The sequence below is a fragment of the Amphibalanus amphitrite genome, unplaced genomic scaffold, assembly GCF_019059575.1.
Source record: "Amphibalanus amphitrite isolate SeventyFive unplaced genomic scaffold, NRLGWU_Aamphi_draft 000499F_arrow, whole genome shotgun sequence".
NCBI classification, from domain to species: Eukaryota; Metazoa; Arthropoda; class Thecostraca; order Balanomorpha; family Balanidae; genus Amphibalanus; species Amphibalanus amphitrite.
The window spans coordinates 273,556-301,281 of record NW_024881993.1 but is presented as its reverse complement, the minus strand read 5'-3'; the positions used below and the strand labels follow the sequence as shown (position 1 = coordinate 301,281).

General features: G+C 52.4%; 3 protein-coding genes across 5 annotated transcripts; 2 read left to right on the top strand and 1 right to left on the bottom strand.

Moving 5' to 3' along the window:
- Window positions 1–262: 262 nt before the first annotated feature.
- LOC122392733 lies at window positions 263–12,636 on the top strand. Of its 2 annotated transcripts, XM_043387962.1 has the most exons (8): window positions 263–480; window positions 8,055–8,191; window positions 8,536–8,586; window positions 9,003–9,178; window positions 9,514–9,635; window positions 10,316–10,471; window positions 10,961–11,087; window positions 11,740–12,636. In XM_043387962.1, exons 1-8 carry the CDS (start codon window positions 388–390, stop codon window positions 12,315–12,317), a joined length of 1,440 nt encoding a protein of 479 aa, XP_043243897.1. In that variant the 5' UTR covers window positions 263–387; the 3' UTR covers window positions 12,318–12,636. The 2 variants fall into 2 exon arrangements, with proteins under 2 accessions (XP_043243897.1, XP_043243898.1); XM_043387963.1 differs by lacking the exon at window positions 8,536–8,586.
- A 240-nt stretch (window positions 12,637–12,876) lies between these two features.
- On the top strand, window positions 12,877–17,468 carry LOC122392740 (ubiquitin carboxyl-terminal hydrolase 5-like). 2 transcript variants are annotated; one of them, XM_043387985.1, is made up of 2 exons: window positions 12,877–12,963; window positions 14,095–17,468. In XM_043387985.1, exon 2 carries the CDS (start codon window positions 14,118–14,120, stop codon window positions 16,521–16,523), a length of 2,406 nt encoding a protein of 801 aa, XP_043243920.1. In that variant the 5' UTR covers window positions 12,877–12,963; window positions 14,095–14,117; the 3' UTR covers window positions 16,524–17,468. The 2 variants fall into 2 exon arrangements, with proteins under 2 accessions (XP_043243920.1, XP_043243919.1); XM_043387984.1 differs by having other exon boundaries at window positions 12,883–13,067.
- Window positions 17,469–19,821: 2,353 nt separating this feature from the next.
- Window positions 19,822–27,225, bottom strand: LOC122392742. The gene is made up of 2 exons (XM_043387986.1): window positions 26,788–27,225; window positions 19,822–20,946 (listed from the first exon to the last, which is right to left on the bottom strand). Exon 2 carries the CDS (start codon window positions 20,925–20,927, stop codon window positions 20,256–20,258), a length of 672 nt encoding a protein of 223 aa, XP_043243921.1. The 5' UTR covers window positions 20,928–20,946; window positions 26,788–27,225; the 3' UTR covers window positions 19,822–20,255.
- Window positions 27,226–27,726: the final 501 nt, after the last annotated feature.

Here is a 27,726-nt window from a genome sequence, read left to right as displayed (position 1 = left end):
GAAGTATGTGCCGGTGCAATGTCTCAACGCCAGGCGTAGGTGTCTGTGCTTTTGTGTTCATTAGAAGACAGCTGTTAAAACGACTGTCTACCTTGAAATATGGATGAAATGCGTAGACAAAGCTTCATTGGCTACCATACCGTACCGTGTCTCTATCGTACATTGGCAATAGTTATCAATATTTTGGAGATTTCGAAGGCCGTAAGAACGGACCATCCCACCCAAAGTTTGACCTCCGTTTCTCTCCCCTGTCCAGATATCCGATGTCTTCAGAGCTCCTCTCGAGAACACCTGACGGCTACGGTCCTCTCGTCCCGGCCGCTGGTGGCGCCACCTGTGCTCACCCTCCGACCTGCCGTCAACCCGTTCAGCTCAGCTGTCTGCGCTATGACGTCGTCACAAGATGGCCGCCGTCTGGAGCTGGCTGTGACGAATTTGGAAGCGTGTGGTGTGGAGAGCTGTGTACAGCCGAGCGGCGAGGTAAGCGGGATTTGTCAGGCTGAGGCGGAGATCCTGATCGGTCAGGCACGGCACCCTCATTTGTCGATCAGTGGCATTGGTTGTTATGCCGGCGATATGCCCTTAGACGAAACAGGTTATTGTACTTTATTTTATTTACCAGCTAGCCTGAAACTGTTAGCATTAGAAAAGGGGAATGAAGCAAAAGAGCTTTGAGCCCGAGATGAACATTAAAAACAGCGCCTTGACCAGGGCGACATCTACTCACCAGAGAGCAAGGCATACTGCACATTTAATGGAAGCCTGCGAAGCTCGATGCTGTTAAAGTCTACCATAGTCTAGCAGTCTAGCTGCTACAGGCAATGCAATGTTTGTAAAATGGATGAGTTTTCTTTTATTCGCCGTCATTTATGTAAGTTTCTAGGAAAGCATTCACATTGCGTACTATAGCTTCTGCAAAGATAAATAGATGACGCTAGCGTCGAACGCCTGCAGTTATGCTGTGCCGGAAGGCTTGATGCCGCTATTAGGGTCCGCGCAAGGGTCCGCGCTTGGTTGTTTTATTCCGTTCTCGATACGCGCTACCCAGCTTTTATGTCATTAAAATTGTTCGATATATTTTTGGAGCGGTTATAACTGTTCAGTGCAGTCATGAATGACAGAAATGACATCCCACGCATTACTGAAATCAGTGACCCAGCGAGTGACTGCCGAGCCATTACACCGTTCCGTGCTTCTTTCCTCAGACTGAAATCCTTCTCCTCCACGCCGCAACCTCCCTCCGGGCTGGACAGGCAACTTTATCTCATGCGGGCTGCTCCCTTGGAGCGGCACCGCCGCTCCCGAGGGAGCGCACCCCGTAGCCGGGTGCAGTGAGTGCCTTGGGGCTGGGTGGCCTGTCCTCTGGACGGGCTCAGCCCCGGCGACTCACTAGGGTGCCTGCCCAGACCAATGTCTCCCCCTATATCCTATCATCCTCCCGGCTCTGAAATGGTCTCAATGGACCGAAAGGGCCTAACCCAACAAAACAAACAAACAAACGAGCCATTACACCCGTTCCATGCTTCTATCCTCAGGATACGGAAATCCTTCTCCTCCACGCCGCAACCCCCCTCCGGGCTGGACAGGCAACTGTGGCTGGTGCCGTGGCGTGTCGTGCTCTAAGCCGGATGAAGCCGTTCCAGTGTTTGGGATTCGCAACTTGGGATTCCACACAACGACGGGCTGGGAAGTTCCCTGATGTGGAGCCGTCTCCCCCAAACACTTAGATCGGCCAAGGATAGCGATATATTTGAATCACCATGAGCAAGCTATGTAGTGAACGCAGCGATGAAACCATAGTTCGTTTTGGCAAAGTTAAGGAAAGTAGGTACAAAGCAGTGAGAAAACGTACATCAGAGCGAGAGATACTTTCTAGAAGAGTGCGTGAATGCCCACACGACGATGAACATTATGATACATTCACACGAACATACATTTCTAAAACATTAATAAATCGGACATAAAAAATGAACAAGTGGAGCAGAGCCATCTGGCGGATATCGCTGAACCTGCGCCTCGCGTCAGCTGCGACAGCAGCGCCACGTTGAGGTCGACGGTGGCGCCGCCCCGCGTCGGAGCGCTCGCCAGTCGCCAGCGGCGGTAGTGCCGCGCCGCGTCGGAGAACGTGCGGCGGTGCACTACATCACCCTCCCCCTAGAGACGGCACGGCGAACGTGACGTTAAGAAAACGCGTTGGTGGCCGTACAGCACGGCCGGAGCGGGTCGTCCGTAGGCACGGCGGTGGGGGCGCGGGCGGAGGCGTCGGCTGTAGCGGCAGGTCGCCACGCGGTGGCGGAAGCGGCGGCTTCGGTGCGCGAGGCGCTGGCAGGAGGAGCTCGGGGCCGGAGGCCGGTGTTGCCGAGTCGGCGGAACGCGCCGTGTCTTGGGCCGCAGACGGCGATGCTGTCGGAGTTGGAGCAGGCGGGGGCCGTTCCAAGTGCGCCGGTTTGACTCGGTCAATGGAGATAACGTCGGAACGACCGCCTCGGTCCACAGTGACCGTCTTCGCCGATCTGTGTAGCACCTTGTAAGGTCCGTCGTAACGCGGGGCAAGCGGCGGCTTCACTGCGTCGTGGCGCACGAACACGTGCGAGGCGTGGTCCAGCGCGCGCGGCACGTACGACGGCGCGCTTGGTGCTGGTCGAGGTGCCGTCGGGCGCAGTGCCGCCATGGTGCGCTGAAGCTCGGCGGCGAATGATTCCGGCGTAGGAGGCGCGGTGGCGGACGGGGTGATGAGTTCACCAGGTAGGCGGAGCGGCGCTCCGTACACCAGCTCGGCAGTGCTGCAGCCCAGGTCTTGTTTGAGCGCCGAGCGGATTCCGAGCAGCGCCAAAGGAAGAGCCTCCGTCCAGCGGGCGGGCGCGGCGGCGCGCAGCGCGGCCTTAAGCTGCCGGTGCAGGCGCTCCACCATCCCGTTGGCCTGGGGGTGGTACGCGGTGGTCCGGCGCCGCGCGCAGCCCAGGAGAGTGGACAGCTCAGCCCAGAGCGCCGACTCGAATTGGCTGCCCCGGTCGGTGATGATCTCGTCCGGGACGCCGAACCGAGAGATCCAGCCGGAGATCAGCGCCCGGGCGACCTCTCGCGCCGTGATGCCACGCAGCGGGATCGCCTCCGGCCAGCGGCTGTACCGGTCCACCACCGTCAGAAGATACGAGAAGCCCTCAGACGGCGGCAGCGGGCCGACCAGGTCGGCGTGCACTTGTCGAAACCTGTCGGCAGGTGGCGGGAACGATGCGGGCGGCGCTGTCGTGTGCCGGTGGACTTTGGTGCGCTGGCACGGGACGCAGGTGCGCGCCCAGAGTGCGGCGTCCTTCTTCACCGACGGCCACACGAACCGCCGCGTGACCAGGTCGACGGTGGCGCGCACTCCCGGGTGGGCCAGATCGTGCACGTGCCGGAAGTAGGCGCGCCGGAGCGGTGCCGGGATCCACGGCCGCGGTACACCCTGGGACTCGTCGATGACCAGCGTGCGGCCGCTGGGGAGCCGGGCGTCTCTGAGTTTGAGCCCGTGCTCTGTCGAGCGGAAGCGCGCCAGCTCTTCGTCCTCTTGCTGGCAGGCTGCGAGCTCGTCGAAGTTGTCGACTGGCGGGCACGGTGCTGAGAGCATCGCCACTGTTCGACTCAGAGCGTCCGCAGCTGCGTTTTCTTTCCCAGGCACGTGCCTGATGTCGGTGGTGAACTGGGAGATGAAGTCCAGGTGCCGGATCTCCCTCGGCGAGTAGCTGGCTGACCCAGACGAGACTGCCGACACGAGGGCCTTGTGGTCGGTGAAGATGGCGAACTGGCGGCCTTCCAGAGTGTGCCGGAAGTGCTTGACCGCCAGATACGCCCCGAGCAGTTCGCGGCCGAAGGTGCTGTAGCGTGTCTCTGCTGGTTGGAGTGACTTCGAGAAGAAAGCCAGCGGCGTCCAGGTCCCGTGCGAGTGTTGCTGTAGGACAGCGCCGACGCCGGTGTCAGAGGCATCGACCTGCAGACTCAGCGCTGCGCCGGGAGTGGGGTGCGCGAGCTGCGTGGCTGCACTGCGTTGGGCGCTCGTTGCGCTGAGGCTAGGCCACGTCACCAGCGCACTATTCACTGTTCGCGGCAGCGGAAGCCGGGTGAAGATCACCCATTCTTGCCGAGGCGATGGGGAGGCCAGGTCAAAGATGACCTCTTCTTGCCGAGGCGGAGACGATGACTTCTTGAGCTACCGATCACGTCGGGGTCACCATTTGTGGCTGGTGCCGTGGCGTGTCGTGCTCTAAGCCGGATGAAGCCGTTCCAGTGTTTGGGATTCGCAACTTGGGATTCCACACAACGACGGGCTGGGAAGTTCCCTGATGTGGAGCCGTCTCCCCCAAACACTTAGATCGGCCAAGGATAGCGATATATTTGAATCACCATGAGCAAGCTATGTAGTGAACGCAGCGATGAAACCATAGTTCGTTTTGGCAAAGTTAAGGAAAGTAGGTACAAAGCAGTGAGAAAACGTACATCAGAGCGAGAGATACTTTCTAGAAGAGTGCGTGAATGCCCACACGACGATGAACATTATGATACATTCACACGAACATACATTTCTAAAACATTAATAAATCGGACATAAAAAATGAACAAGTGGAGCAGAGCCAAGGCCTCGTCTAACATGTTAACTGGGGGGGCCAAACCCCCGCAGTCATTGACCTGGCCCCCCCAGTCAGGGCAAAAAGTCACTACTGGGGGGGCCGGCAATAGCCAAAAGGCAAACGAATTTTTATTTCGAGGCGTCAGTGAACATAAAAACAAATGCGTAAACGAAACGATGAGACCCCATTACCTAGGGCTGTTATGTGTTTATTTTGTTTACCTGAACCATTTTTTTCGCTCAGCAATGCGTTACATTTCGTCTTTTCAGGCGCCCAACTCCGTGTCCCGGATATTCTTTTTGTCATAAATTTAGTCCGAACCTTTTTGAATGGAAGGATTCACAAGTACAGAGCCCCCGCTAAACAGAGCTTTGCGTTAGCCCTGCCCTCTACCCTCTGATCGCGCAATTCGTGATCTATGGCAGAATTTAGAGCCCAAAATTTAACGTATGCACATAGCCGCACACGGCCGGTCCCCTCACTGACTTCGAATGGCTACGGCCTGCCACCAACCGTAACCATGTACTCGCCAGGAGGCTCATAAAGATCGAGCGATGTCGCGCTTCGAACCCGGACTGTTTAAACCGGGACGCGTGCCCTCACTACGCGGAGTCCAAGGCTCTACCGGCGAAAATTTCTCCTTTAGGTATCAATCTGAATTGTTTCTGTCCTCGGGGCGTCAATCTCTTGTTTTTGCCTATCGTCGTCCTCGCTATGCGGCGTCCAACTTCTGGCTGGACGGTCACCGGTGTGCGGCAAGAGTAGCTCCTAATCGTAATGAAGCAGGCTCCCATTCTGGGTGGTCGTACGTAGGCGCAGATGCCAGATTGGTGGTCTGTCTGTGGGGACGGGAACTCTGACAGCTGGATTATCTAAAGAAGTCGGCATGGAGTCCTGGAGGGCAAATGCCAGCCACTTAGGGTCCCAACGGGCCTCAAAGCACTACTACACGGGGTAATCTCCATTTTTGTTTAGTTTATAGCCTCTGACGACCACCCAGGGGGGGGGGGGGGTGTTGAAGATCCACGGCGATTACGGAGAATCCACCTGAGAAGTCATCAGTCTCCAAGTTGATACACAGGCAATTACACTGGTCTGAGGAAGCCCTAGTGGGAAAATACGGTCTCCACTCAGATTGACCCTTAACCCTATTCCTGGCGGGGGGGGGGGCCTCAGGAGCCCTCCCCTGAGGTTTTTTGGTTATTTCTCCCAAACGCGTTGAGCTAGGAAGCTCAAATTTTCTGGCTTTTCCTAAAAGGCTTCTACGCAACATGTCTGAAAATTTTGAGTTGATCTGACCTCAGGTCAGGTCACCAGAGGCGGTTTGGTGACCCTACCTCAGAAAAGTTTGCAATCACGCCAGAGCTAGAGTTTTTGACCGATCAATTTCTTCTCTTCAGGCTTTAGTTAGGGTACCAGTATGTGCAATTTGTATATCTCGGAATTTTGATATCGGTGACCTAAGGTCAGGTCAGTTTCGCGACCTCCCCATTATAAGTCAATGGGGGAAAAATCAACTCCCTGTTTTTACCACTAAAACGGGTCGGAATGACCCCATATACCATACATGACTTCATATACGATCAACCTTCACTACCTTGAGGTCTGTTTTGCTGTTGGGCAGCTGTGAGGTCATGTGACGTCATCAAAGGTCACCAAAGGTTTTTGGCCAATAACTCCGTACAGGAACAAGATACAGACGCGTGGATGGTCTCATTGTGTTCAGCTCGTCAAGACCCATCGAATGATATACATGATGACCTCGAGGTCACGTGACCTGAGGTCAGCCTTTGACCTTGACCTTTCGAGGTCAACATATATATCATTCGATGCGGATTGACGAGAGGATCACGATGATGCCCTTAGTTTGTTCCTATCTTGACTAATTCAAAAGTTATTCGAGAAAAACTCTCTCCATATCTAGCGCCGCCATTTTGACTTTTTCGACCCCTGTGACGTCATCTTTGACCTGACCTGAAAATGACCTTAGTAAAAATTGTAGATCTTGACCGTGCGTATCCGATGCCGTTTACCGTTTGTCGCTGCGATGTGTAGTTTTTTGAGATCTGAAGGGGGGGGCCGAATCGGCCCCCCCCCCCCCCGCCAGTTTCTTGTCCCGGCGGAGCCCGCCAGGAATAGGGTTAAAGCCTGGTATGGATCATATAAAACCAGTGTGGGCTACCATAGAGGCCGAAGTATAGGTCCAGAAGTTGGCATTAGCCCTCAGAGATCGGCATCGAGCGCTCAGAGGGGCCCATCAGAAACCGATTTGGTTCGCAAAAAAATATATATGCGTGTGGGCCCTCGACATAAGGCACGGCATGCAAACTCCTTAGACAAGGCACTGCCACTCAATCACACGCTCAACAACGAGAAGTGTGATTATTATTGTCTGATTTTGTTGTTTTTTGTTTTGTTGGGTTAGGCCCTTTCGGTCGACAAGACCATTGCAGAGCCGGAAGGATGGTAGGAATTAGGGGGAGACATTGGTCTGGGCAGGCACCCTAGTGAGTCGCCGGGGCTGAGCCCGTCCAAAAGGACAGGCCACCCAGCCCCAAGGCACTCACTGCACCCGGCTACGGGGTGCGCTCCCTCAGGAGCAGCGGCGCCGCTCCAAGGGAGCAGCCCGCATGGGATAAAGTTGCCTGTCCAGCCCGGAGGGGGGTTGCGGCGTGGAGGAGAAGGATTTCAGTATCCTGAGGATAGAAGCACGGAACGGTCTATTGTCTGATGGGGCAATGTGAGGAGGCTATAAACTAATAGGTATACAAGCATGGGTCGGATGGCCTACTTTTTTTAGTTTTAAAAACAAAAAAAAAATATTTATGGTGTCAGGGCTGTGATGAAAAATGAGTGGTCTAAATCCGGTGAGAAAACAGGATTTGGGGGTACCCTAGGTTTGGCTCCTTCAGTCTCTGGCCCCCCCAGTGAAAATTCCTTAGACGAGGCCCTGAGCAGAGCCATCTGGCGGATATCGCTGAACCTGCGCCTCGCGTCAGCTGCGACAGCAGCGCCACGTTGAGGTCGACGGTGGCGCCGCCCCGCGTCGGAGCGCTCGCCAGTCGCCAGCGGCGGTAGTGCCGCGCCGCGTCGGAGAACGTGCGGCGGTGCACTACACAACTTTATCTCATGTGGGCTGCTCCCTTGGAGCGGCACCGCTGCTCCCGAGGGAGCGCACCCCGTAGCCGGGTGCAGTGAGTACCTTGGGGCTGGGTGGCCTGTCCTCTGGACGGGTTCAGCCCCGGTGACTCACTAGGGTGCCTGCCCAGACCAATGTCTCCCCCTATATCCTATCATCCTCCCAGCTCTGAAATGGTCCCATTGGACCGAAAGGGCCTAACCTAACAAAACAAACAAAAAACACAGCGGTCGCCCGTCGGTTGTCCTGATCCATTGCCGTGTTTTCCTATGCCCGATACTTCCCCTCACAGTACCGCTCTGTGGTTTCAGCGCTGGTTGTGTCTGACGATCCGGTTCCCTTTGATCGCCGGGATCCACCTGCCCGAGGATGACGTCATTCAGATCCAGTGTCGGCCGCAGGATCCCAGCCAGACGGCCGGCAAACAGCTGATCGTCCAGGCCACCGGGTGAGTGAATTAACGTCAATATAACGTCGGCAATTGTAAAAATCGACGCCAAAGTTGCGGCTGCTTGCGTTGGGGTGGTGGCGGTCGTTAACTATTTCATTTACAGCGCGGGTCCGGGTGATCTATCTTTATCTAGCGAAACACGGTTCATCTAGCTACATGAAGAAGGCATGTTTCGAAACAAATCAGGTGAAACATTTTGCTGGATCTACACGAACAAATAGGTGATAGAAATTTGATCCTTTGAATTACATTCATAAGGATAGAGCGATAAATCCTAACACTTGGGTCCTTTGGCTATCGAGAACTAACCTTATCACGGGTTGGGGCCTCTCTGGACGTAGGAGGTCACCAGATACCTCCGGTCGTACCTGGGACGTACCTCAGCTGGTCGGGTAAGTGGTTCCGGGACCTGACTCAGAGCCAGGTCAGAGGTCATGTCCTTAGACCTCTGGACTGCATGGAACTGCTGAATCTGGATGATTGAACTTTGAGCTCGATTGCCCTACAAGACGTGTATAATCATTACTGTACTGCATGATTTGGTGATGTAATTTAACAATCTGCATTCCGGACTAATGTATGCATTTCGCTGATTGGAACGCATATTTAGACGACTTTTCTCCTTATTGGATCGGTAAAATTAAATAAAGACAGTTAAAATCTGCATTATCTATTCATTCCCTACCAAACTTAGTCCTCCCGGACAATGCCGTCTCGTCTCCTGACCATCACACCCTCCCTGATCGGTGCAGTGGCCAGTTAGTACCTCTCCATCTCCCTGATCAGCCTCCGCACCGTCTGTCGCCAGTTTCGAGAGCCTCTCGCCGGTCGAGTTCAGCGGCGGTCGGCAGGAGTTTGAGTGCGAGGTGGCGCTGTTCCGGCGCACCCCCGGCTCCGAGATTTTCTCCACCGTGGTCGGAGCCGGAGATACCATCACACTGGGCGAGGAGCTCCACCTGCGCAGCATCATACGGGCCGGGGACGGTTAGTGATTAGTACTTTTTGCTTTTATTTAGGTAATTTTCAGTGCTCCTCAGCGTTATAAAGAAGGTGGGATTCAAAATGGCTTGGTATAACCCTAACCCAAATAAAGTTACAGCCTAAACTGACCTGACCTTTGATGACCTGACCACATCCCGACATAACTGAACCCGACTTAAACCGACTATGCCAAACACATGCTTAACCTGATCTCTATTGCCCAATTAAAATCTTCACTCCTTTCGCTTACCTCGTCCACTCGTAACGTTTACCTTACCGTCAGTCCGGAAATTCAATAGCCTCTTTGTTGATCATTGTGACTGTCTCTGATCCGGCAGGCTGGCAGTTCAGTAAGCTCACAGACGTCCTCGTGGAGCGCGTGGCGGCCGACGGCGGGGGTCTCCCGTCAGACAGCGCTCCGCTGGTATTCAGCGATGGATGTCGGAACCAGGACCTCACCGTAAGTGGGGGAGAGGATGCTCTAGCGGATGCGTTACCCTGTAAAGAATATAGTGAGACACTCTTGTTTCGGCATTCGGGCGACAAATGCGCGTCTAAGGCTTGATATATCTTGTTTGTTTTACGGGCGGGCCGAATGGGGCTTCTGGAGTGATCGGTTTACCGCTGTAATCTCGATGCACTCATTTTGCTCAATTCATATACAAGTCTAAAGGCCTGGCTACACTATGCGTTTTCTGCGTGCGTTTTTTGCGAGTTTGCGTGTTTTGCGCAATTTCGTTCTAGAAAAAGTTATTTTTAATATAGCTTCTTTAATATTTATATGAAAGTTAATAAAACGTTTATATTGATTAAAAGTTTATATGAAAAACATATAACAAAACGTAATGTCGTTTCTTTCTAGAACGATATTCCGCAAATCACACAAACTCGCAAAAAACGCTCGCAGAAAACGCATAATGTAGCCAGACCTTAACTCGTTTAAAGTGTCTGTTGTCTGACACTTCACTCGTTGACCGAGTTGTTGTCCTCGTTAGCAGCCATAATTATGACACTTAACTCATTAAGTTTTGCCTCTTCTGTCCCATGACTGGTCATTTTAGACAACACACCCTACCGTGACTTATATAACCACTGCCTGACCCCCCCCCCCCTTCCCCCTCTGCGCCCCTTTCTTTTCAGCTGATCGCTCCGGATCACCCGGCTCGTCACCAGACCAATCAGCTGATCAGCAACTTCGCCTTCCGCGTGTTCACCTTCCAGGGCATGGAGTCGGGTGACCGATTGCAGGTGTCAGCCAGAGTCACAGGATGTGTCGAGGCCGCCGACTGCGCGCCGGTGGGTGACATAGTGACATAGAGTGACGAACAATGACAAACGGTGACTGCAGTGACGTTATGACACATAGTGACATAATGGCATTTAGTGACAATGTCACATTGACACACGATCACACGTGACACTCAGTCACTTGGTGACAGGCGAGTGTGACTCACTAAGACGGTGGCATGTACTGACCGATGGTAGCAGCAGCGCTCTGCGTAAAATGTATTTGTAGACGGGCTTATCCCAGCCTGACGAGATTTATCCTAAACTAAGACCATGAGAGGGTGAAACACGACTCCTTTGTAGCTTGAGTTGATACGTAGCTGCCCAGTTATAACGTCTGGCAATTCATACTCGTGCTTAGTCCCGATATATCACCAGCTGCTAGCTCAACTTACCCACGCCATGATAAGGTGATTCATGCAGTTTGGTGAGACAACCCAGCGTCACCTGACGTGACCCCTCACGACCTGACATTCAATGCCCTGACCGTGCCCCCAGGCGGTGTGCTCGGACGGAGGTCAGGGATTCGGCCGGAGGAGAAGGCGTGACGCCCGTCTAAATGGCGCCAACACCACTGACTGGCGCCAAAACCTGGCCTTCAGCGTGGTCATACCGGATACCCACGGTGAGCAGGGAAACGGGAAGAGTAAGGAATGGTCAGAAAGATACGATACCAATACGGATATGGATGATAATGAGGAGAGATAAGAAGAGAAGGAAGACGAAAAGAATGGTATTGAAAGTGCATACAACACATTGACTATACCGATCGTAATTGATATATCGGTGCTTTGAAATTTAAGCCATTCGGTCGTGAACCAGCCGGGTGCGTGGACAATGGACATGTAGGCAAGTGCGGTGTAAAGTTGCCATTGCGTCAATGCCATTAGTCAATGAGCCAATTATATAATTTTTGTTCGTTCTTTTTTATTGGGAGCGAGCTCTTTCGGCCTGAGAAGGCCATTGCAGGACCTTGCGATACAAGGATGCCTACTTGACGGAGCAATTGGGCTGTGCGGACCACCTACGGTGCGCCGCAACGGCAGAGGCCGTCCTGGTAGGACAGTCCGCCTTGCTGCTCAAACGGTCACTCGGTATGATCGTACCTCAGACAAGGCTGACCTCACCAGTCACCAGGCCGGCTGCTTGTTGGGACTTGGGATGATCGTAAGCCCAGTAAAGGTAATGTGGGGGAGGATGTGGATGCATTGGTCCTCAGAAAGGCAAGGACCGGGATGCTATTAGCTCGCTCTGACGCTGCTCCTGCCCTGTTTCAGCACTATCTCAGCGGCCTCTGCCGGCGGCCGAGCCCCCGGTCCCCGTCGCCGCCCGACCCGGCGGCTGTCCAGCCGCGCTGCTGGCCTCGCTGGTGGCAGCGCTGGCCGGCTGCCTGCTGCTGCTACTGACCGCTGTCTGCCTGCTGAATGTCAGACAGCAGCGCCGGCTGAAGGCTGCTTGCCGTCAGAAACCACCGCCCCCGCCGCCGGAGCAGCAGCAGCGCTGTGGTGGTCAAATGGCGTACCACGAGTGTGTGACTCCGCCGCTAGGTGGCTCTGAGGGTATCGAGTGGCCGCCGAATGAGCCACAGCGCTGGCCACTGGATGGAGCCATCACAGCACCGCGAGGACGCTGTACCGAGAGGCGACTGAGGCGCCGCCGAGCGGATGTCAGAAGAAGCTTTAGTGCCGGCAGTCTCCGCTGTGGCTGTGCTCAACGGGAGGGCAAAGGAGGGAGCGAAGAGACGGCGGCCAAACAGCCTGAGAATGTGAATGTCAGTATCGTGAGGGTACCTGCTGAGGAGAATATCTACTCGGAACCAAGGCCTCATTGGGATGTCGCCCCTACCATGGTTTGATCGATGTTAAAAAAAGTGTAAGACTAAGGTGTGCCTGAGACTTGAGATGTTTGATATCAGACTGACCGTCTGATATGTGTTTTACTGCCGGGAATGGGTGTGGTTGATTGGGAATTGGGTGGCTTGAGTGCAGAATACAGGAAGTACACTATTTGCAAATGATGCAGGGTACAGGATGCCATTGCCCATTGAGGTCGTCGAGTGTCGGAAGAAAATGATGTGCGGTTGGCTATAGGTGCTGCCTGCTGGCAGTGCTCTGGCCTTACACGGACAAATCACAATGGCACTGGATACATTGCCATCGGGGGTATTCTTGTGCGGGGACAGTAACCATGTTAACACATCAGCTGATGCAGATTGGTTTTCAGGTTTGTGTAATATATTTATCAAGAAATGCCTAGTTTTTTGGCTGTAAACCATTCCCCCATGCGGCATGCATGAGCGTGCTACTACTACAATCTGAAGGGATAAAGGAAAATATTATATGGAAGCGCTGCGCCGATTTCATCGCTCTTAGATGTGCTTCCATTCATTTCGATACCATGACGTTTACTGCCTAGTGCAAGGCCTATAGTGTGGGGGACATTTCTTCATGCTAATAATTCTGTTATTATTTGCTTGATTTGGTGACAAGGCGAAATAGAAGGTACGCAGCCGGCGTCCGGATTTTGTGAATTTCATACACAGTTTCGCTTTAGTTTCTCTGTCCTCCTGGTCAACGGTTTCTGGAAAGCGTGCTTGACATCTAGGGTAAGCAGAAAGCCTGATAGAAAGTCAGTGAAATCGAGAGCACCATGTCACTGCCAGTTGTCATCAGCCTGAGCACTCCAAACTGAAACGAAACCGAATTCATTAAATTCCCTAAACAAGTTAAATATTCATGATATTGATCAAAACATGCTTGGATTTGTTATTTCTTTGAAATGTTATTGTTTTTTATATGCTTGATTGAATGATACCATAGCTGGCTGCAGTTAGGCAGCTGTCAGCATGTTACTTCAACCATTGTATTGAACAATCATGAGCGATCCACATTCTAAAAGTGTGTGGCGATTACTGCTCAGAAACCGTATCTGCGGTTACTCATTTGACTATGGATAAGGGGATAGGTAGTTTTTTTTTACTTCCCTCCAATACGCAACTTACCATCTCAATTATTGGCGAACTCCTGCTCCTCCATCCTGGTCTTAATCCCCCTCACCAGAGGGCTGTTCACGGGCCCTGTGTGCGGTCGGACCATACACAGCCTCCAAGCTCCGCCCACTGCATCCCTACGTCAGCCTTCCAGCTTCTGTCACCGAACACAGTGACCGCTGTGGCCGGTCGGGACTGGCTACAGCGGACCGTCTACCGCACGCAGTCGTGACGTCAGAACTGGCTACCCTAACCCATCCCCTACCCCCACGCCTGCTGCACACACCGCACACACCACACTCAGCAGTGTGCGGTGCCCATGAACACCCCTCAGACTACAGCTGAAGTGAAAGCCTATCCCACTCCTGGTAATTCAGGCTGTTTTTTTAAATTTCCATGTCTAGGGTGCTTATCCCTGTCTAGGTTGAGACCTAGCAGGCTTTTCATCCTCAGGGATAGGAACAATTTAACTGCTCTTACCCTTAACGGACCATTTCTGGATTAATTTTTCAAAAGAAAGCCAAATTCAAAGAAAAGTATTCCATTGAATGACTCCAAGTTCCCAGTTTTTTTTTCTTCAAGAAACATATTTATTGTTTTGTATCATCCCACATTCAGTAATGATAGCTCACTCTATTCCCAGGATCCACCAGACCATCTGCAGCGATGGAGGCTCTCACTGCTCATCTGAGTGAGATCCGCTGCCCCACGGCCACCGACAAGGTGTACAAGGACCAGTGTATCTACTCGTTTGACACACCCGAGTCGCCGGAGGGCCTGTACGTGTGCCTGCGCTCGTTTCTCGGAGTCGGTCGCCAACGTGTGGAGGAGTTCAGCCAGAGGACCGGATCACGTGTGTTCCTACACATGCGGAGGGAGCGGAAGGTGCAGCCGGTCGACCCCACCGCGGCTGAAGAACCTGAAAAGAAAGTCACCCGCCTGGCGATCGGAGTGGAGGGAGGGTTCAGCGGCGAGGAGCGTCCGGCGGAGTATGAGGAGCATAACACACTGGTGGTGCTTCCCGGATGGCAGACGATACCTCTGTCCAGTGAAGAGCTCCCGGCGCAGGCCCGTAATGCCGTGGCAGCAGTAATAGCGGCTGATTCAGCAGGTCGCCGGGAGGAGCTCGCTCAGGCGACGGGTACGTGGGACGGAGAGGTGCGTATGGTTTCAAAACACGCCGAGACACTGCAGCAGCTGGATAACGGCGTCAAAGTGCCTCCCCGAGGCTGGCAGTGCGCGCAGTGTGATAAAACGGACAACCTGTGGCTGAACCTGACCGATGGAGCCATCCTCTGCGGGCGAAAGTTCTTCGATGGAAGCGGAGGCAACAACCACGCTGTCGAATACTATAAGCTGACTGGATACCCACTGGCGGTGAAGCTCGGAACGATCAGCGCCGATGGCAAGGCTGATGTGTTCTCATACGATGAAGACGACATGGTTCTGGATCCATTGCTCGGAAAACATCTGGCCCACTTTGGCATCAACATTCAGGCTATGGAGAAGACTGACAAATCGATGGTCGAACTGGAGATTGAGATGAACAAGAAGATTGGAGAATGGGCTACCATTCAAGAGGAGGGTCAGGACCTCAAACCGCTCTTTGGGCCAGGCTACACCGGACTGAAAAACCTCGGCAACTCTTGTTACTTGAACAGCGCAATGCAAGTGATGTTTACCGTGCCGGACTTCGTAAAACGGTACTATCAGGGTGCAGAGACGACGTTTTACTCACTCGAGCCGGCGCGTGTGCCCGACGATTTCGACGCGCAGATGTGTAAACTGGCACAGGGTTTGTTATCGGGAAAGTACTCGCGACAGCCGGAGGATCCAGCAGAGGCCGCCAAGGGCCAGCCAGGGATTGAGCCGTTCACTTTCAAGAACGTGGTTGGACGCGGTCATCCGGAGTTCTCGGGAAAGCGGCAGCAAGATGCGCAGGAGTTTATTCTCCATCTCATCAACATGGTGTCGCGTAGCAGTCGACATCGCGATGATCCGACAGACGCGTTCAAGTTCCGAGTGGAAGAGCGAATTGAGTGCACGGGATCCCACAAGGTGAAGTATTCGGACCGCACTGAATACTTTTTGTCCCTGCAGATCCCTATGGAGGCAGCCACGAACAAGGAAGCAGTGCACGAGTATGAGGCACGTAAGGCAGCTGCCGCGCCCGGCGACGACATCGGTCCCGTGGTGCGCGCTCGTGTACCGTTTGAGGCACTCCTAGAGGCTTTCAGGGAGCCACGGCGTGTCGAGCAGTTCTACTCGACAGCCCTGGACGCCAAGACGGTCGCTCTACAGACCTCCCGCCTTGGCACGTTCCCCGAGTTCCTACTAGTTCAGCTACAGCGCTTCACTGTCGGGGATGACTGGCTACCCAAGAAGCTGGACGTGTCTATCCCCGTCCCGGACGAGCTCGATCTCAGCTCACTGCGTGGTTCGGGTCTCCAGCCTGGTGAGCAGGAGCTACCGGAGCCGGCCGGTGACCGCGCCGCCGCCGCCGCCGCGCCCCAGCTCGACGCAGCAGTCATCAGCCAGCTCACCGAGATGGGCTTCCCGGAGGAGGCGTGCAAACGTGCCGTGTACACCACGCAAAATTCGGGCGTCGAGGCGGCCATGGCGTGGATCATGGAGCATATGACTGATGCAGACTTTGCTGCGCCATTCACCGTCCCCGGCACGGCCCCTGCCGGGGATTCAACCTTCACTGCCGACCCCGACTCAGTAGCGCTCATTGTCAGCATGGGCTTCACCCCGGCTCAGGCTGAACGCGCGCTGAAGGAGACCAACAACAGCGTGGAGCGGGCGGCCGACTGGATCTTCAGTCACCCTGCCGAGCTGAATGATGAGCCAACACCTGCCGCAGCGGCGGACGGCTACCGAGACGGCCCCGGTAAGTACCAACTGGTCGCCTTCATTTCCCACATGGGTACCAGCACCATGGTGGGTCACTATGTCTGCCACGTGCTTAAGGACGGACGGTGGTGTATCTTCAACGATGAGAAAGTCGCGGAGAGTAGGCAACCACCTCGCGAGCTCGCCTATCTTTATCTGTACCGACGGTGCCAGTAACGCTTGAGGCGATATCAGACGTTGGGCGGAGTTGTGAGGGTCGGTGTGACGCACGCACGCGCTGGCCCCAGACTGACCGAGAGGATCGTGATGTGACGTGACGCGCCGTGTAACGCGCCATGATGGACTGTGCCGCGAGCTACCAGCCGTGACGTGACGTGTGGTGGTGTAGGACAGTAACCACTGTGACAACTCAGTTGGTTCGACTGCGCTCCGGATCGTGAACTGATCGGGACAGCTGACATGCCAGTGATCGAAAGCAGCCCGCTGTTTGTTCCTTCACCTGAGTCAGACCCTGTTGCGCCGAGCCTTTAGGCATTGAGCCATAATGCGCTTAGCTGTAACAATTCGAGCCGTGATGCGTTAAACCGTGACTTATTGACAGTAATTGATTGAACGGTTAACGGCAGAAGCGTCGTATGCACCTGGAGAATTGCAGCGCATAGGTCAACGGCCGATGACTTGCAGCCGATAGCTGTGGCTTAAAGCGTACCGCCACTGCCTAGCCTCAACCTCAAACAAGCTCCAGTCTGCACTCTGCGCTGTATGTTTTGTCAGTCCAGTACGACACGCATCTAACGCACGTCTGCTTTTCTTCCCCCATGCCTGTCTAAAGGCTCGGACACCTCACAGGACATTGCGTTTGCGTCGGGGCGTAATAGTCGCGTAACAGTGACAGTCTGTACTCTGTTGGCCACATCGGAGGATGACAGTTGCGTTACAGTGCTGACAGTGACAGTCTTGCAGCCCCATAACCGCGTGACAGTGCTGACAGTGACAGTCTGAAGTCCCCCTGTCAAAGTGACGGCCGTGTTTCAGAACGCCTTGGGCTTCAAGCCTCGCGGTTAGCGTCATAGCCGCCTTAATTTGGTCTCTAATTAGGTGAGTGAGATGTGTTTCAAGACAATATGGCCTTGTGAAAGCTAAATACATTTGTTTGATGCACTTGGAGGGTGATTTAGGAACTGCTTTCTCGCGTGTTTGCGTAACTAGTTAACTACCTACTAGAGGCCACAGGCTTGGCATAAGTCGATATCTCGTAGAATATTTTCCCCGGTCAAACACACACTGCCGTATCGTGTTCTGTATTGGTTCGTTATGGACGTGGGCTCATCAGTAGCAAATGCCGGTAACTGAGACAGAACGAGCGGCGTATAGCGACACACGAGGGTACCAGCAACTGAGCAACCCAGCATTAGGGGCTGATGCGAGACGTTGGGCCCTGATCAGCGTACAAATCCGGGCACGGGCATTTCGGAGGGCCCTGGGATAAATCGTTTGCAAGGCAGATTGGCGAAAACGGCGGAGGCGGTCACCCAGCGATTTAAACTGTGACGTTAAATCTGTCAGAATCGCAGTCATCAACCTTAAACTGGTAGGACTAGGAACTGGCTAACTCTTCTGCTCGAGGAACCGACAGGAGTTATCAAGGGCTGGGAAAGGCTGGCAAAAGCGAGATCGGTGAAAAAGTACAAAGTGGAATGCTGTCGACATTGTGGTACGTCTTAGCTTACACGGGTAACGCGCGACGGTTTTTCGCACGCCACAGTAAGAACAAGAACGCGAAAGGTGTCACTGTCACAGAGCTTGCGACAGTTGAACTGTGCCAGACGCAAGCAGAGAAAAACTGGAAAATCAGTCTAGCGATACAAGCTAACACGCTTCGAAAACGGTAAAAATCGTCGCAAAAATCGAAACTCTGAAAGTCATCACCTGCTGTGCGCAGGAAACATTTGCTGGTGGCCAACACGGTGCAATACATAGTAAACAAATTAGATCGTGGTAAAAAAGCGAGCAATAGGCAATATGGGCAGCAACACTTGCCCTCGGTAGGAATATTGCTGTGAATGTGCAGAGTACACAATAACGGTCGCCCTACCACCTTATTGAGCGCAATGTGGTAACGACACGACTCGTCCCGAAACTATTGCCACGCAAACGTGCAGAGACTCACAGAGTACGTACATCAGATGAAGGCGGACGGCACGCAGCCGACTGCGCACGTAAAACTATGTACCGGTTTAAAGGTAGTGTGCCAGCTTTCCTGGACCGTATGGAGTTAATGGCCCAGATAAGGAGAACCGGATTTTTAGAACTTATCTATACCTTCAAAACTCATGGAAACGTCTTAAATTCTTCAAATTTTGAGTACCCCAGTGCGAAATTCGCCCCGACGGGTTGTCGGTCGTACCCCAACCACATTTCACACCACTATGAACAATAAATGCACACACTGAAATCGCTATTACCGATATGCTCATCCAATCAAGTTTCGATAAACCCGTTCATCATCATCTCCTGCGGTTTCGAACACGCCTGTTAGGTGGTGCGGTAGACCGCGCCCAAAGCCAGGGCCCCGGTAACGTGAGGTAGCCGAGTCGGGGCAGCGTGCGCTGACCCAAGCCGGGGCCGCGCGTCCTCCCGGTGTCATGTGATAGCCCGGGGCTGCCCGCGGGGATGTGGTAGACCGCGCCCAAAGCTGCGGCCCCGGCTTGGGTCAGCGCACGCTGCCCCGACTCGGCTACCTCACGTTACCGGGGCCCTGGCTTTGGGCGCGGCTTCTGCTCATACTTTGTGGTGCGGTGGTGGTGCGTCGGGCCGCGCGCTCTGACTTCGGCCAAGAAAAATGCGTCAGCTGATCATTGTCATTTCTGCCACTTGCGTGTGGTGAAATGGGGACATAACTTAACAGACGGCTTTTTCATATCAATTATTTTACATAAAATCATATTTCAAACCAAAAATAATGTTCGACAGCCAAATAAAAGAAACAATACCAATACAGGCTTACAGTTTAAGGCTCGACATTGTGTTGTCTACGATTAGACAGCTGATAACTCATTCCCGTACGTCGTAACTCTATAATGACCTTTGCTTTTTGTCACATGTGCGCCGCATTCGCGATTGTTGCCGACGCCTGTTTGCAGGTCAGCCCACTACAGTTGTTATACATATCGAAAAACCGATAAACTTTTAGGCGAAAAAGGCACTATTCCAGGCCCATTTTTGATTTTTTTTGCGATATTAGGTAAAAACAGAAGCTTCTTATCCTAGGAAAAATAAAATGGGAAATCTTTCAAAGGTGGCACACTACCTTTAAATAGCATAGAAGGGCACACAGCGATCTCATGGCATCCTGTGCGTCACATCTAGATGCCTCGCTTCACGGAGTGCTGGCGTGGCTTATAAGCTAAATTCGAAACCAGTGTTTCTCGAAGCTCAGCGATGGAATAATATCAAATTTGCGCAATCCAGCAATCGGCATGCACACTGGTGGCTGAAAACGTAGCCATGCGTAAAAAAATGAGATCATTTTATGCGACGGATTCGGTTTGCACAGACGAAAGACAATTGGCATATTGAACTTAGGCTATCGTTATGTATAAACCTGCTTTATTTTGTATACAAAATAAGAGCAACTAATGCTAATTTATACCTGCATTGAAACATCACTTCATCTAATCATAACATAATTGTTCGTTTGCTTATCTGCGGCTAAGCTCTGGGCTATGCTAAACACTTAACAGCTATTTCTCTTCTAGATGAAGCTGGTAAAGAAACTTGATTCTACTCCACTGCAATGGTCAAGTGACATAGTCATTGCAAAATGTTACACACGAGGTAAACCAGCACCTCGGTTTCTCTCAGCTGGCAGCTGCAGCAGTCGCCAGCGTCCTCTACAACAGTCTAACATGAAACACCAGCGCCACTTGCCGCCGACCGCAGCGCCACCTATACTTGAGACGCGGACACGGTGCTGACAGTGCTGCCATTGTTGCCCAATTTTCCCGTGCCCTTGCCATTGCGGGCCGTCTTCTCACCCTCGCTCACCACCACGTGCACATCGTTGGGCGTGGCTCCGGAGTTAGAGCTGTGGAAGCTGTGAGTCGGGGTGAGCTGCGAACTCCGGCGGCTGGCGATCAGAGGCACTGCCAGCGACGTTTTGCGGCCGTCTGCGTTGGCGGCGCGTCGCGGAATCTGCGGCGTCAGACCGGACTCGGCGTCCCGCACGAGCCGCCCGCCGCTCTTCGAACGAGCCAGCCGTGAGCTGACGTACTCCCCGAGAGAATCCTCCTCTCTCTTGGTGAGGATTCTATTCAGTAGCGTCAGCGCGCCACCGAAACAGACGAAAAACGATCCCGTGCCAATCATATCCGACGATCCTCCGGATTCCACATAACTCCCGGGAATCATAGCGGTGATGATAATCAGGAAGCCGATGATAAGAAACACCAGGCCGATGTGGAACAAGGTGATGCCGAATAGAATACTTCCCGGCGCGGTGATGCGCTCAGTGATGGTACGGGTTTCTCCGGGGTCCACCAGCGATCCAGAGGTGCCGCGCCTCTGTGCCGCTTCCCGGCTGCGCTGGCGGCGGAGGGCTGCTCCCTGGACACCGCGCATGGCTGCTGTCCGGCCGGCCCTGTCAGAAGACGGGGAGAGGGGTGTCTTGTCAGAGAGGGAGAGATAGAGAGAGGCGAGGGACGGTAGGTGGGGGAGGGGGAAGATGAGAGAAAGACAGAGAAGGGGAGAGAGAGAGAGAGAGAGAGAGAGAGAGAGAGAGAGAGAGAGAGAGAGGGAAGGATGACAGAGAGAGAGAGAGAGAGAGAGAGAGAGAGAGAGAGAGAGAGTCGAGAGAGAGAGAGAGAGGGATAGATAGAGAGAAAGAGAGAGAGAGAGAGAGACCCGCATCACAACACAGCGTCCTACAGTTTGCCGATTTAATCCGGTCGCAGCCCACTTAAGCCGATCGTTAGTTATGATGAATGGATGCCTTGTGATTGCTCATTAATAACCGGCTCAAGTGGAATATATGCTTCATCACCCCTTCACCAAAATCGCGTACCGGGATTCCGTTTTGCTGGAAAATTCAAATTGCTTGCAAAGTAATGCTATGGGACGAGAGCATTGAATAGGGGCTCTGTGGTTACTGACAGCACCACCGACGGTGTGTCGCAGTAGCAGAGATCGTCCCGATGGGACATCTCCTGCCACTCAAAACTTTAACCCCCGAGAGGATGTAGTCCAATTAAGAACTTTCCCTTATCACCGGTTGCCTGTGTTGACTGTGGGGGGACCGGTAGTCCGGACAAGGTAATAAGAGCCGGGATGCGGGCGGTTTAGCCCTTGCGATAGCGAGGCTGGGATAAGTACCGTGACAGGAGCTAGTTAGTAGTTATTTTGATTTATTAGAAAGTTCGGCCACAAAAAATACGATTGTTTGCCCATTGTTAGGACTCAGAACTAGGAACACCGAGCATTGATAGGTTATGTCCATTGTTCAATGGCCTTGCAGTGAGTATGCTGGTCGAACTAAAGGTTACAATATTGCCCATAGATGTCGCTAGTAAAAACGCCTGGAACATGCTGTGCCGCACGACACTATTCACGATCTCCGGGGCGGCGCGGGGCGAGGTGCGAGGTCTCTCTCTCTCTCTCTCTCTCTCTCTCTCTCTCTCTCTCTCTCTCTCTCTCTCTCTCTCTCTATCTATCTATCTATCTATCTATCTATCTCTCTATCTATCTATTATCTATCTATCTATTATCTATTATCTATCTATCTATCTATCTATCTTATACACTTTCACTCTCGCTCTCAGTTTCTTTCGGCTCTGTATCTTCCATTTCTCAGGTCTTTCCCCTCAGGTCTCCTCTTTATAAAGTCCTACTATCGCCCTTCAATGAGACACCTATCTCTCCTCTTGCTTTTCTTAACATTAAACTAGCCTAAATAAGTAGGTATTTGAACACTTATGGAATCTCCTTTAGTTTACAAATTGTCTTGGATCTTCTTCCACCCGTATATGTATATTCACGTTGCGAATCTCCCGCTTCATTTTAGAACCAGGTCGCATTGTGCCTCATTGAGACACCACAGTGGAGCAGCCACCATATGCCAGTTAATCTTCTGTCTCCTGCGGCGAAAAGGCCAACGACAAAAGCCGGTGACATTTATGGCGACAAACACCGAGCCAGGGCGCGCCGACCTCCAAATACGGGCCTCAGCCGAAGCGGTGTTTGCTGTTCACCCTTCCAGAGCTGACCTTTGGCCGTCATCAGCGTAAAAGCCGGGCGTGAATCTTACCGCCGGGGTAATGGTCCTTATTGCCTTACGTGGTGAGATCCAGCTCCTTTGGATGTTTCTGCAGAGGTCGGGAGGATTACAGTCGACATATTTGGATCCAGAGGTTCTGCACAATGTTCCGTGTTGTTCTAAATTTAGAATGAAGTTATGAAATGAAACAATGCACCGTTTGTATTTTAGTCAGAAAGGTGGCAAAGCCCGGATGGAAGAAGGTGGATGAGAGGTGTTAAGTTACATTGAAATAATGCAGCGAAGTGTTATCGTGCAACCATGAGACCTGTGTTATAGAGCGTATTGATTTCAACAGCTGGCTTTTAGGACTGTTGTTAAGCCTTTGTTCAAACGATGAACATTCCTGCGCTGGGGACTCTACAAAGGCGACCTATAGGTAATGTTGGAGGGACGTGTGCCTCCAACAGTGGAAACTTGTAGCTTCTCGTTCAACGTCTATCAGCCTTACAAAGAACGACGCCTACCAAACTCAGCCTGTCTTACATGGCACTGCAGGATTTGCTCGATGCTTAACTTATCGAAAATCCAGCCTTCAGAGCTATTTTAAGGGGCGATAAATCATTCTTTTGACATCTGAAACATGCGTGAGAGTATGCCGAATTTATTGTGCTATTTCCCCGACCCTATCACGTCGATTACCCCGATGACCGGCTCAGCAATAACCTCTGGTTATGTACTGGGAATTACGTACCGGCAGCCACATCGCCCGAGCCTAATTTATCGCGAACCCCAGGGCAATATGACGTCATTATTGGACAGATTGACCGCTCGCTCGATAATGGCGACCTGTCGTTCCCCCTATTTGGGACGGCCGCTGCCGCTCTCAGAACTTACCAGACCGGCACGAAAAAGGCAGCAGAGCAGCAATAATGCTCAGAGGACAGCAGCTCCTGAAGCGTGCAAAGAGTTGCCAACTTCAAAGCTGACGTGGCCAAGCAGCTGACATGGCTCAGCAGCTGAATTATTGAGCTGATATTACTAGTCAGCTGACATAACGCAACAGCTGACGAGACATTGGTGCATCAGCTGACATTACTGAGCAGATGAAAGGAACCCCGACATCGGATATGGCCAAACTGCTGTTATAATCCACCAGTGGAGATTATCTACCAGCTGACATGACATCATCCAACTGAGCTTGACCAGCAGCTGCAGTTGTTGACCTGACCCAAACCGCCGACCTGACCTCCAGCATCTGACTCGATCCAGCACCCTCTCCCCAATCCATCTAGCTCCGCCCGCACGGATCGCTCCTCCCTGCAGCGACCAATCCATTAGTAGGATCTCTGCGGCCAGTCGGCACCAGCCGTGGCCAAGCCGCGCTGATGGCGAGCGACTGGCGGTGCACCCAGCTGCCGAACGGCCGAGGGCACTGACGAGATCCGGCCGAGTGGCTAATTAGTTAATTACCGATCGGTGTCATTAGTGGCCGCCGAGGTTTGCAGTAATCTCCGCCGAGAGCGTACACAGGCGAGATGGATTTGGCACCGCTTGGTAGAGGCTTTTGGGATTGGCTCTCCGGAATGTGTATGGGCAATGATGAATGGATGGATAGATGGATGAAATATAATTATGGATATTTCCACAAATGCTAGGTGTATATTTGGAAGCATTCCTAAATGTCGAGTGATGCTTCTAAAGACAGAATTCGGATACATGTCAAATTAAAACACAAGCACTGGGGTCTAAAGCAACGAGTGAGAAATGTATTCAAAGCAGTACTGATGCTACTTATTTACCTTTTAACCTCTCATCAGGTTACAAGGCGCTACATCAGGAGCCGGCATCTCTGACAGGCTCGTTGCCGAGACAGCAGGCACTGATAGTCGTGCTTTACGGCCCACCAGTCAGCCGGGGTCGAGAGGTAGCCCGGAAAATGTCACCGTGTCGCCGAGTTAGGCCGGAAAAATGTCACCAGAGTGCTGAGTGATGTGCCGTGACGAGAGACTGTGGCAGAGTTAGCACGGCGGTCTACCAGCACTCGGCTGAGGTTGAGCTTTCTACGGAACGTGTAAATTGCAGAAATAAGTGCTAGATTTCAGATGGGATCGGCCTTCACGGCAAGATGCGACCCACGCAATATGGATGTTTCGTTACAGAAGTTTTGCATCATCCTGATTTATCTCAAGTTGGTAGACTGCCATACCTAATATGCATTCAGATACCGCTTGATCGACCAGCAAGTTGCGACTGGCTACAGGCATAGGTACCTACACATACCAAAAATGCCACGAATAGATAAAGCATACTAAAGCATTCCAAGCATCTAAAAAATAAATAAACGTCTTACGCCTCTGCAACTCGTCAGCTGTACAGTTGTACGCTCGACGTTTACGTGCCTGTTATAAATGCAGAGCACGCCGGCCTCCCACTGAGACCAGCCTCAACTCCCAAATCGAATTGTCCGAGCGGATCATCTGATCGATGCTGAACTTAGTCGGAGAGGTCCGACAGCTGGCCTCACTTCCTGAACAATCAGACCGTCTGGAGTATGACATCGACACAGCTGGCACTGTCGGGTTGATGGTGCCGCCCAGCAGTTCAGCAGATACTCACACAGGACTCTGATGGTGCCAGAGATGGTCTCAATCGAGCCTTTGACACTGGGTGATGAGAGTTCTCGGACGCCATTGTAGGGCTGAATTCCGGCCTTTGAGGAGCGTTGGCGATATGGGAGCTTAATTATGAAGGGAGGTTAAGGATCGCATGGGTTATTCAGCACAGTCTCAGTCAAATAGCGAGCGAGGCTGGGAAGTTCAATATTAGCAGAGCTTGAGCGTTGTTAAGTGGGGAAACGACCTAGCGTTTATTACAGTGGAACTGTAGGCTCAACTTTGCGTTGGAGCTAGGAAATATGCAGTGTTTGAATTGCTTTGTTTATTGTGTGTTTCACCTTCAGGAGAGGTCACGGAATCCTGGGCCCAATCTTACCAATGCCGTGAATAGGATTTGGCAGCACTGGCCGGAGTTTACGGCACTGATATCAATGATATCTTTTTTATTTACATCCAGCTAATCTTGTCCAATGATTTTGATAGCGTGAATGATTATGAATGTTGTCTGAAAGAATGAATAAGTGAATGCGGAATAGTTCTGAATGTTACCAAATGCCGTGAAATGCGCATTCACGGCATTGGTAAGATTGGGCCCTGTTTTTAGCATCGTCTGCATTCACCCAATTTGCAGTTTGCATCATTTGGCAATAATTTCAAACATTTCAGTAGCATTTGTCACCCGTACAAATCCCCACTCGGACCGATTCGAGCCTCCTATCCGGCCTGCTTCCTGCCAACTCTGAGGCGTTTCTTTCTTCGAGAAAGCGGGCAACAGTCTTAGTTTTCAGACGGTCGGTTCGCTGCACTGTTTGTATAATAAGATCGACCTTTCCACTGTCGCGCCCTCGGCTTGCTTCGCTGTGTTATTGACTCACGTGGAATGGCCACATATAACGGGGGCTATGGCGCCGACTCAGCAGGCAAAGGTGAGTCATAACGGACGGGGGTCCGACCCACTGCGCACCCAGTGGTCATAGCAAGACCTGCAGCACAACAGTCAACACTCAGCGCACTGCCGTGAGCCATGAGCTATATATTCTACTGAGTGTAACTATCGCCCATTAAAAGCATTGTAATTGTGCCCATCTTGTGTCAAAATTACGCTTACCATCAATGCATCCGAATCCATCCAATTATTTGATAACATAAGCATCTAAATGTGTAAGTCGGAAGGCTCATTCCGAATTAGAGTTCGGAAGGAGCAGTTTTTACTAATCGGCCCCAACGATGCATTTATGTCAATGAGGACGCATTCAGCAAGCCTCCCTCTCTCATTCTCTCTCTCTCTCTCTCTCTCTCTCTCTCTCTCTCTCTTTCTCTCTCTCTCTCTCTCTCTCTCTCTCTCTCTCTCTCTCTCTCTCTCTCTCTCTCTCTCTCTCTCTCTCTCTCTCTCTCTCTCTAAGCGCTAATAATCCCATCCCTGTCGTTCCATTAGTTCATTGTCAATCTCCTCACACACACATGAATTAACAGATTCGCCAGTCTATCTAACCCATCCTCACATAGCCCCGTCAAACACATTCCAATGACAATGACCACCCACCTATCCCACATTTCAGTCCCTATCCAACACATTGACCAGTCTCTGACCCATATGGCACCCATTACTGACCTGGCCGGCCCGTCAGTTGCTGACCGCTGTTACTGTTGTCTTTATCCTCCTGTAGATGATCCTTTCACGTGCCGTTCTCCAGCAATGACCTCCTCTTGCTTATCCACGGGAAATACAGTCTGGTGAATTCAGGGAGTTGCTACCTCGGAGGAGAACACGGCGGCATGTTCGCAAACTCCACTCTTCTCCACGGCTTCTGCCGAGAGCCTCTTGGTTTGGTCGGTCTCTTCACCCGTTCACTGAGTCGGCTTTTCGGCTACACTGGCGGTCAAAGAAAGCCGTTTAGACACCCATTCACGTCATGTCTCGTGGCTGCCACCCAGACACATCAGCTCCACAGACGATTCAACCCCACCCGCCTCCACTAGACTTCAGCTCCTCCGCGCCGCGCCGCGACCTCTCTCGCGTCTCGCCGCCGCTCCGTCGGCTCCGTCGGCTCCGTCGGTTCGTCAGTTCGTCTGTACCGACGGCGGGCGCCGCCACCGGCGCACCGGCACCGCCACATCGATCCCGAGCTCCAGAGGTCCTCAACTCGGACCGTGCCCCGCTCGGGGCAGAGGTCCTCGAACCGGGGCGTCGGTGGGGAACGCAGGAATGGTAGGACTAGGAAAGATATCTGAGGTGAGCTGAAAATAATGTCTACTTTTTTTCGTTTCGTGATGAAAGAGAACTTGATGATGCAATATGAGGCTTAGTGTCCCAATGAAGAAGAAATAAGCGTCAGTATTTTTCGTTCATTTTGCATCTTGCAGAGCAGTGTATAAGTATAATCTGACGTCATCCGAAATAAAACTGTTCCTTTCATAGGTACATTTTGTCTCATGATACCTGATGATCTGACAAGACCAGATTCAGGTCACGGTAACTGAATGACTGACATATTTTTTTGATTATTCTTGACGAAACTTTTGCGTCATCATTTATCGTCATCCTGCCCAA